The 10996-nt window shown below is 41.9% G+C and overlaps 1 protein-coding gene across 2 annotated transcripts in view; it reads right to left on the bottom strand.

Moving 5' to 3' along the window:
• Positions 1-1967: 1967 nt before the first annotated feature.
• The window catches only part of aldh1l1 (aldehyde dehydrogenase 1 family, member L1), a 38364-nt gene continuing 29335 nt past the window's right edge, over positions 1968-10996 (bottom strand). For both annotated transcript variants that reach the window (XM_086291177.1, XM_086291178.1), the window contains exons 18-23: positions 9534-9633; positions 9345-9443; positions 8665-8830; positions 8469-8574; positions 8146-8345; positions 1968-2417 (exon numbers count right to left, since the gene is read on the bottom strand). In XM_086291177.1, coding sequence (XP_086147303.1) covers positions 2362-2417; positions 8146-8345; positions 8469-8574; positions 8665-8830; positions 9345-9443; positions 9534-9633 — 727 coding nt within the window. In that variant the 3' untranslated portion in view covers positions 1968-2361. The remainder of the gene's footprint in view (positions 2418-8145; positions 8346-8468; positions 8575-8664; positions 8831-9344; positions 9444-9533; positions 9634-10996) is intronic.

Below are 10996 nucleotides of genomic sequence, written 5' to 3'. Positions count from 1 at the left end.
ATTGACATCAAATTTAACCAACTCACTTTATTTCTAAACTCAGATTTTGCTAAACATGCTTCCCAGAATAGGGCTTTGGTTGGGTCTTCCAGAGCTCTATTCCGAGAGCGCGTTAAGGAGAAGCCCCCAAAGTCACGGAAGCGATCGTTTACCGTCTGTGTGAGCCCTGCTTCTCGCCTGTAGGTTCTTATGGACTGTAGGAAAGTCTTCAATGTTGCTGTTGGAAGAATTCAAATGTTTTCGTGTAGCTGAGGATGAGTGCAGTTCTTTGAACTCTGTGGTAGCTCCTACCTCAATGCTTTTTCTCTCAGTATATGAGGTATAAGTGTGTCCAATGATTGACTGAATGGAACATGGGCAATCGCTAAAATGTTTGCATTGTAAACAGCATTTGTTTGAAAAAATGATATCAGTCCAATCCAATTTTATTTATAAAGCACTTTAAAATACCCAGCACAGGAACAAAGTGCTGTACAGAAAATAAGCATTAATAACATGAAGTAAAGATCTAAGAATCTTCTTAAACCTGAGCCTGTATAAGAACCTGAGCAAAGCTGTCATCTGTCTGTTGTGAGTTACTTCTGTCAGTTTGAAGATCCCTCTCAAAGTACTGTAATCAGTTAAACTTGCAGTTACATTTGACTTATACTGCTATAAAATAAGGACACAAATGCACCTTAATTTGCTGTAGCGTAGATTTCCATATTCTACAGGTTTTCCCACATATAACGTTTCATGTAATAAAAACATTATCATACTTAATTGCATGCTCCCCTTTCACCACAGTTAGTGGTCAGAGTTGGGTCCATAGTTTTTGGGGGGCATACACCGTTTTTGTAGTTTTGCTGATATACACAGCTGTTTAAGTCAGAATATGTGATTGAAGTGCAGACGTTTAGCTTTAAAACAAGGGGTTTAACAAAAGTATTGCATTAACTGTTTAAGAATTACAGCCTTTTATTTTCTTTCTTTCTTTTCTTATTCATAGTCCCCGATTTTTTGAGGCCCAGAAGTAATTAGAGAATTGACAAGTAGTCAGGTATTACTAATAAGAAATTCTAGCGTGGCTTTAGTGATACACTTTGGGTCATTATCAATTTGCACTGTGACACAATCAGTTTTGCAGCATTTGGCTGAATCTGAGCACAGATTGTAGCCCTGTACACTTCAAAGTGCATCCTGTCAGCTACTACTTCTATCAGCAGTCCCATCATCACACAATAGAGAGCTGGTTCTTTTAGCACTTTGTGGTAAACGCTCTGTGTTTTCATTGATCACCTCGACAGTGACACACCTACCTCATCAAGAGTGTTCTTAAGTTTGTTAGATGTGAAGTTTCTTAAACCACATCTTTGAACTAAAATTATAATGAAAATCTATGAAATCCAAATTCAACACCTTGAATCAACTTATATGTTTTCCTCATTTGTGACAGAGTATCGGGGGAAGTGACCTAACCTCACCTAAGTTAGTTTTGCCTCTAAAAATGGGGGACTATGAAAAACACAGGTAATCCATCATTGTTAAATGTCTGTTATTAAATCAAAATCCGATATTGATTGATTTAAAATCCACCATGGTGGTATAAGGAGGAAAAACTACAAAAATTATCTTTTTCTAACAAACGATAGCCCTAATCCCAACCGCCTCTTTCCATAACGCCATCAAAACACCATATTTAAATGTAATTAAATGGTTTAAGATGATGCAGGGATGCTGTTTGAGTGAATGAGATCCTTTAAATAAACATCTAATGATGTATTTTTTTGAAGGAAAGTGTATATGTGCTTTTCAGGCATTAAAATGCATGTAAGATGTTGCTGAATAAAATGACATGTTTTCTGTAGACAATCATGTACAGTGCATTAATCAAAATAAATGTAATGTGCCTAAGGTTCCTCAAAATCCAGACGTTACATTTGTTATATTTAAAAAAAGAAAAAAAGACTGAACACAGAAGAATTACATCAATCTGCAGATGTTGGTTGTGCAGCAGTTTTAATTCGTAACCAATAATTGTTATTGGAAATGTTACATTGCAAGACTTTTCTGACCTAATGTAAGCCATATTAGAAATTAAAGATGTATTAAAATAAAAACCTTTTTAGTTAAATCACAGTCCACTCACTGAGCTACCAGCTAGCATTCACCATTTGTGTAGATCAGAACAATCCTCATTACAGCGTGGCTCAAGGCTCTGTTACTGATTATTCAACATGTTAGACATACTTATCAGTTAGCATATTAAGGCACGTACACTTTTAATGCCAACATCCTGGTATCGCAGTGTGTTTCTCTAGCAATGTCCACATTTCTACCTGAGTCTGCCCTCTTACGGTCTTGTTTCTCCTGTGATATCACCTAATACTCAATGGTCACTGTCTTTGTCTTCAGGTATTCGTTGAGAGCGTCTTGTCCTGGTGGAGAGACAAAGATACTGATAGTAAGCACAAGCACCAGTCACCTATTGGTCACCACAGGGTTGAGTGCACTGGCTCAAAGCAGATACCAGTGAAGACTATGGATGTGAATGATTAGTAGTACTATCTACTGTCTTACTGAGTACTGATTTGTGTCTGTGTGTTACAGACACAGAGTTTGTGGATGCGGCTAGCTAACTAAGCATGGTGGTATACGCTGATAACATTGCACTCCACCCTACTGTGCTAATATGGTGTCTTTAGTATGTGAAGCTCAAACCCAATGGATGACATCACAATGTCCAGCTTTTATATATGGTCTATGATGGCAATACAGCATAATGTTGTAACTTTTATGGAACAAATGGGAGAAGATGAAAAAATGGCAGTTTGAATGGAATCAGAAATAACAGCCTCTTTCTATTACCATACCATTACCAAAACTAGTTCATGCATTTATTACTTCTAGGCTGGACGACTGTAATTCATTATTATCAGGATGTCCAAAAAACTCCCTGAAAAGCCTTCAGTTAATCCAAAATGCTGCAGCAAGAGTCCTGACAGGGACTAGAAAGAGAGAGCAGATTTCTCCTGTTTTGGCTTCCCATCACTGGCTTCCTGTTAAATCCAGAACTGAATTCAAAATCCTGCTCCTCACATACAAGGTCTTAAATAATCAGGCCCCATCTTATCTTAATGACCTTGTAGTACCATATCACCCTATTAGAGCACTTCGCTCTCGCTCTGCAGGCCTACTTGTTGTTCCTAGAGTATTTAAAAGTAGAATGGGAGGGAGAGCCTTCAGTTTTCAGGCCCCTCTTCTGTGGAACCAGCTTCCAGTTTGGATTCAGGAGACAGACACTATCTCTACTTTCAAGATTCAGCTTCAAACTTTCCTTTTTGCTAAAGCATATAGTTAGGGCTGGACCAGGTGATCCTGAATCCTCCCTTAGTTATTCTGCAATAGACGTAGGCTGCCGGGGGATTCCCATGATGCATTGAGTTTTTCCTTTTCAGTCACCTTTCTCACTCACTATGTGTTAATAGACCTCTCTGCACTGAATCGTACTTGTTATTAACCTCTGTCTCTCTTCCACAGCATGTCTCTTGTCTTCCTTCTCTCACCCCAACTGCAGCAGATGGCCCCGCCCCTCCCTGAGCCTGGTTCTGCCGGAGGTTTCTTCCTGTTAAAAGGGAGTTTTTCCTTCCCACTGTCACCAAAGTGCTTGCTCATAGGGGGTCATATGATTGTTGGGTTTTTCTCTGAATGTACAGGGTGGGCCATTTATATGGATACACCGTAATAACATGGGAATGGTTGGTGATATTAAAGTCCTGTTTGTGGCACATTAGTATATGTGAGGGGGCAAACTCCTCAAGATGGGTGGTGACCATGGTGGCCATTTAGAAGTCGGCCATCTTGGATACAACTTTTGTTTTTTCATTAGGAAGAGGGCCATGTGACACATCAAACTTATTGGTAATGTCACAAGAAAAACAATGGTGTGCTTGGTTTCAACGTAACTTTATTCTTTCATGAGTTATTTACAAGTTTCTCTTTGTTCACATCCATTGACATGTCGAAGAGGTTAACACGTGAGGAACGGATCGAAATTGTGTTGATATCTGGTGAACGCAGTAACCGGGTCATTGCAGCAGATTTCAATGCAAGACACCCTATGAGACCACCCATCTCCCATGCTACAGTTAGCAAACTGCTTGCTAAGTTTCATGAAAGTGTTGGATTTGCCAAAACGTGGACGCAAGAAAACTCACTAATGAAACATTAGTGGCTGTCCTAGCTTCATTCAGCAAGAGCCCACAGCATAGCACTCGCCGCATGTCACTGGAGAGTGGCATTAGTCGAACATCCCTTCGGCAGATATTAGCTAAATGGCACCCTTACAAACTCCAGCTACTGCAGCATCTTAGCGAGGATGACCCAGATCGGCGCACAGAATTTGCAGAATGGGCAAAACAAAAATTGGAACAGGACCCTCAGTTCACGCAGAAGATTTTGTTCAGTGATGAGGCAAACTTTTATGTGAATGGTGAAGTTAACAAACAAAACCACCGCTGTTGGTCTGACACTAACCCACATTGGATGGATCCCTCCAAGACTGTTGGAACAATAAAAGTGATGGTTTGGTGTGGTATATGGGGCACAACGATAGTGGGTCCATTCTTCATCAATGGAAACCTCAAGGCCACTGGATATTTGAAATTGCTGCATGATGATGTGTTTCCCTCTTTATGCACTGAAGCTGGCACGTTCCCTGAGTTCTTCCAGCAAGATGGTTCACCACCACATTATGGGTGCCAGGTCCGAGCATTCCTAGATGAACAGTTTCCTGGAAAGTGGATTGGTCCTCGTGGGCCAGTTGAATGGCCCCCAAGGTCTCCCGATCTGACCCCCTTAGACTTTTATCTTTGGGGTCATCTGAAGGCAATTGTCTATGGCATAGGTGTCAAACTCTGGCCCGCGGGCCAAATTTGGCCCGCAGCCTAATTACATTTGGCCCGCGAAGCCATACCAAATTACTATTAGAGCTGGCCAACTGGTATTATACAGCTAATATATACATTGTTTAGTATTAAGCTTTGCTTGTTCCACATTCAGTTTTTCAGCAAAACTTGTTTGAGTCCATAAGAAGAGATTCATTCTTAAATCTGGAGGAAGATATTTTTCAATAAATATTATTGTTAGCCCGCGACCTTGTTCTAGTTTTGAATTTTGGCCCACTGTGTATTTGAGTTTGACACCCCTGGTCTATGGTGTGAAGATACGAGATGTGCAGCACCTGAAACTACAGATACTGGATGCCTGTGCTGGCATTTCTCCTGCGGTGTTGCTATCAGTGTGTGAAGAGTGGGAGAAGAGGGTTGCATTGACAATCCAACACAATGGGCAGCACATTGAACACATTTTATAAGTGGTCAGAAACTTGTAAATAACTCATTAAAGAATAAAGTTACGTTGAAACCAAGCACACCATTGTTTTTCTTGTGACATTACCAATAAGTTTGATGTGTCACATGGTCCTCTTCCTATTGAAAAAACAAAAGTTGTATCCAAGTTTGCCTCCTCACATATACTAATGTGCCACAAACAGGACTTTAATATCATCAACCATTCCCATTTTATTACGGTGTATCCATATAAATGGCCCACCCTGTATTATTGTAGGGTCTATCTTACAATATAAAGCGCCTTGAGGCGAATGTTGTTGTGATTTGGCGCCATATAAATAAAATTGAATTGAATTTTCATACATAAGGCGCATTAAGCGAAACAAAACAGTCAGATAACTCAGCTCATTCCTCTTGCTTCCTCTACTTCCGTACCATTGATTCATTAATGTTGATTTCTCTCGCAGCTGCTCTATTCTCATGTTGTTGCAGTATATTAATGACTAACCTCATATTGTGGATGGATTATCTCAGTTGTTCTCCTGACTGAAGTTTGGTCCGTTTACAACATCCTGCCATGCGACTGCATTTGTCTATAACCATCGGGAACCCTCACGTTAACTTTTATCGAGTGGAAAAAAGTTAGTGTTCATCCTCCAGCTTCACTGTGTTTATGTTATGCTAACATATGCTAACATAGTTGTGCCGCTAGTGATCACGTAGCGCAGCGGTCCCCAACCCCCGGGCCTTGGACCGGTACCGGGCCGCGAGAGTTGAGGCTCAGGTGTGAAATGTATAGTTTTCAGGGTTTTTATCGGTTTTCAGCATTATTTTGTCATCGTTTTTATCGTTAACTCGGTTTTCCTGGGTCTTTACACGTGTGTTATGAATAAATTTTCTTTTTTCCGGTACCGGTACTAGTTTTATTTTGTTGTATTTATCCGCAACACCTTAAAGGCCGGTCCATGAAAATATTGTCGGGCATAAACCGGTCCGTAGCGCAAAAAAGGTTGGGGACCGCTGACGTAGCGCATCATTATATACCAGCTAGACCAACTTCAGTAACCCTTCAAAAGTCACTGCTGTTTAGTTTTCTGTCTTCATTTATGTTGGAAGTGATAGCAGAGCTGTACGTTTTAATATTTTCAGAAATCTCTCAGTCAGAACATGCTATATCATGTTTAGGTGGAAACTAGCGAGCTAACTTCCTGCTAACTTCTAACTCTGTTAAATTTAATAAATTCTGTTTTCATGGATGCCTGGATGTTAAACTTAATTGTTACACCTGGTAAAGCAGCAAAACTGATTGTTAGGTATTTTAGTACCATGGTAGCATTTACTGGATATTGTTTTATAGTGACATTATACAGGAAAACTCTGTCATTCAATAAGGCCCCTTTGTTTTAGTTATTTTTCTCTTTGACCCAAGAATTGATGTGTGAGAATCACAGGCTGGTACAAGGTTGAAATACCACAGAGATCACTCCCTCAGCTACATTAGTTTCTTAATCTTTTAGGAGACGCCTGTTGAAGGCCAAATGGTTTGTTTCAGATTTCACTAATGTAAGAACTCTTTGTTTTGTGCCTTGAAAATATGTCGCTGAGATAATCACAATTGTAGCTGAACTGATACACTACACAAAGGATGCTTCTTCACCCAAGGGCAGGAAGACGCTGCCTTATCTTGGTCTGTACTGGTTTAAACTGATAAATCTGCTGTCTCATGAATTTTACCCTCTATATAAACTGTTGTACTTGTGAATAAAGTTGAGTCACTTTGGGAAGACAATCTAAAGCAGTCTCTGTTTTCTTGTTCTCCCAAGCTGCTCCCGAGCTCGTACTAACACGCTGAATGGCATGCTTGAATATTACTTGAGAATATATTTGACTGTGTTACAGACTAAGGGACATTCTCTGCTGATAGGTGAAGGTACATTCTCTGCTGATAGACGTCCACGCCTCGAAGGAAGTCGATCCACGGATTAGGCCCTGGAAACCGTTTCCTTCACTGATAATTTTATCAAAGGTGAAAATTTTTAGTTTTTAAATCTCAGTGATGCCGCAGTGTTCGTTTGACTTTGGGACCTGAAGCGGACGGAGTTTGGACCCAGATGACTCCGCCAGGCTCCTGACTACGGTAGCCGTAATGCTCTGATAATGCATCAATGGTGCGGCTTCATAGCTTACCAACGTCGTACTAAAACATTTTTTGACAGATTTTTGAGCACCGTGTACCACATAAAATTGGTCCGAGGTCAGTAAGCACAACCAGAATTCATAAAGAAGGCGCACCGGATTATAAGGCGCACTGTCGATTTTTGAGAAAATGAAAGGATTTTAAGTGTGCCTTATAGTCTGAAAAATACGGTACTAGACTGCTTCAGATACAGGTGTGATAAATTCTGGCAAATAAAATCTACACTCACTGTTTCAGTAAATTAGTATTTGTTTATTTAATGGTTTAAATACGGGGTGGCTGTAGTTCAGGAGTTAGGTCATGGTTTGATTTCTTGCCGCTTCAGTCTGCACACCAAATGTCATTGGGCAAGATACTAACCCCAAGTTGCTCTCTGATTTGTCCACTGGCGTATGAATGTGTGTGAATGTTAGATAGAAAGCACTTACATGGTAAAAAGTGCTATATATGAACCAGCCCATTTACCCTCCAAACATGACTTTGTCCCCACTGCTGGTGTTGTATGTGAAAATGTTTTGACATAGGTTGAATAGTATATATTTTTTCTTTTTTTTAAAAATTTGTGTTTCTTGACATGAAATAATACATCTACACAATAAAAGCAGTAGTTTGCCTTACCCAGGTCTTTACCAAATCCGGACTGCTTGAAGCCTCCGAAGGGCGCAGCGACGTCGGTCTTGTTGTAGGTGTTGACGAAAACTGTGCCGGCATTGAGCCTTTCACTGACATACAGTGCTTTGCTGATGTCCCGTGTGAAAACACCTGATGCCAGGCCATACTCTGTAGCATTGGCCCTCCTCAGGACGTCATCCACTTCACTGAATTCAGGAAGATGGAGGAGGCACACCGGACCAACACAACAGTGAAGACACAAAAGGTCAGTCTTATGTTGGGTATATGAAGCAAGCTGGCATTTGAGCAATCATTCAATTTTAACTAACCCGCTCTTAAACTTGGAGATGATCATAACAGGGCCAAAAGACTCCTCTTTAGCAATGTACATGTGGTCCTGCACATCAGTAAACACTGTGGGTTCAAAGAAGAAACCTGGAGGGAAAACAAAACATCCAACGGCATCTGTTATATCAGAGTTAGTCCATCCTAACCAGTTCTGTTTAGAAACTTCTGCTGCCTTACCTGGTCGTTGTACCTGTCTGCCACCACAGACCAGGGTGGCTCCCTCCTTGACGCCAGTCTGACAATATTCCACCAGTTTGTCCAGGTGGGCCTTGTGGTTCTGAGGTCCATGGTCTGTTGAGCGGTCCAGTGGATCACCAATCTTCATCTTTTTGACTTCCTCAACCTAAGATAAGAGAGATCCAAGTGGTCTTTAAAGAAGTAAGAACTAATTACTCACATGAGACAGCATACGGGAGAGAAACCTTACCGCTGCGGCTCAATTTGCATACTAGAAGGACATGCTGAAACACACGCAGATCCACACAAAGGCGTGTAACTGCTCAACCTGCTCAGTGTGCTCATTTCTAAGACTTAGAGCATGTGTTTCAGTTTCATTACTACCACCGACAGTGCGTCACTGGCCTTGCTCTTTCAACACATGTTAAAAAGTTACTGAAAACAGTAACTAGCTGATAAAGTTAAGTGAAAGACATATAGTTTGGTGAGAAACACCTCAGCACTATAGCAAAATGTCTTTTGGCCCGCTGACTAAAATGGCATTAGTCAGTGAGCCATCAGCCTATTACGTCTGAATGTGAGAGACTGATTTTTAAGGTGGAATGAAAACACAACATGACATTTTCACTGTAAAAAAGGAAAAAAAGGTCAAAGTAAAGTTTACTGCGGGTTACACCTACCACTTTTTGTACAAACAGGTCATGAATGGAGTCTTCCACAAACAGTCTGCCAGCAGCGATGCAGTTCTCTCCCTTGTTAAAGAACACTGAGCTCATGCCCTGTAACATACAGACAACAACATAGTGGATGCACAACTTTTTACTCTGTTTTGGAAAAAAACACAAAAACCTGCCATAAGATAAACACACCATGCGCACGGCCTTGTCCATCTCGCAGTCACTGAAGATGATAAGTGGTGATTTTCCTCCAAGCTCCAGAGAGACTTTCTTTACATTGCTGACTGCACAGCTTCAAATATACAAGAAAACAGACACGCAACTGTGAGCGAAACTACACTGAACAAAAATATAAACGCAACACCTTTGTTTTTGCTCCCATTCCCCATGGGATGGACGTAGAGACCTAAAATTCATTCCAGATACACAATATAACCATCCCTCCCAAACAGTGGTCACAAATCAGTCCAAATGTGTGGTAGTGGGCACATCTGCTATATTGAGATAATCCATCCCACCTCACAGGTGTGCCACATCAGGATGCTGATCTGACATCATGAGTAGTGCACAGGTGTACCTCAGACTGCCCACAACAAAAGGCCACCCTGGAATGTGCAGTTTTGTCTCACAGCAAAATGCCACAGATGCCACAAGCAATGAGGGAGCGTGCAATTGGCATGCTGACAGCAGGAATGTCAACCAGATCTGTCGCCCGTGCATTGAATGTTCATTTCTCAACCATAAGCCGTCTCCACAGGCGTTTCAGAGAATATGGCAGCACATCCAACCGGCCTCACAACCGCAGACCTCGTGTAACCACACCAGCCCAGGACTTCCACATCCAGCAGGTTCACCTCCAAGATCGTCTGAGACCAGCCACCCAGACAGCTGCTGGAACAATTGGTTTGCACAACCAAACAATTTCTGCACAAACTGTCAGAAACCGTCTCAGGGACGCTCAACTGCATGCCCGTCGTCCTCATCGGGGTCTTGACCTGACTCCAGCTCGTCGCCGTAACAGACTTGTGTGGGCAAATGCTCACATTCGATGGCGTCTGGCACGTTGGAGAGGTGTGCGCTTCACGGATGAATCATGGTTCACATTGTTCAGGGCAGATGGCAGCTGAGAATGTCCCAGTTCTTGCATGGCCAGCATACTCACCGGACATGTCACCCATTGAGCATGTTCGGGATGTGCTTGACCGGCGTATACGACAGCGTGTACCAGTTCCCACGAATATCCAACAACCTCGCACAGCCATTGAAGTGGAGTGGACCAACATTCCACAGGCCACAATTGACAATCTGATAGACTCCATGCGACGATGTGTTGCACTGCATGAGGCAAATGGTGGTCACACCAGATACTGACCGGTTCTGGGTCCCCAGACCCCCAATAGCGCAAAAAACTGCACATTCCAGGGTGGCCTTTTGTTGTGGGCAGTCTGAGGTACACCTGTGCACTACTCATGATGTCAGATCAGCATCCTGATGTGGCACACCTGTGAGGTGGGATGGATTATCTCAATATAGCAGATGTGTCCACTACCACACATTTGGACTGATTTGTGACCACTGTTTGGGAGGGATGGTTATATTGTGTATCTGGAATGAATTTTAGGTCTCTACGTCCATCCCATGGGGAATGGGAGCAA

This window comes from Aulonocara sp. 'chitande type north' Nkhata Bay, linkage group LG5, assembly GCF_057382095.1.
Source record: "Aulonocara sp. 'chitande type north' Nkhata Bay isolate Kocher_YH1m ecotype deep benthic linkage group LG5, A_spYH_male_GT1.1, whole genome shotgun sequence".
NCBI lineage: Eukaryota > Metazoa > Chordata > Actinopteri > Cichliformes > Cichlidae > Aulonocara > Aulonocara sp. 'chitande type north' Nkhata Bay.
Note: the sequence above shows the minus strand (reverse complement) of the source record. Positions and strands in the feature narration are given on the sequence as shown.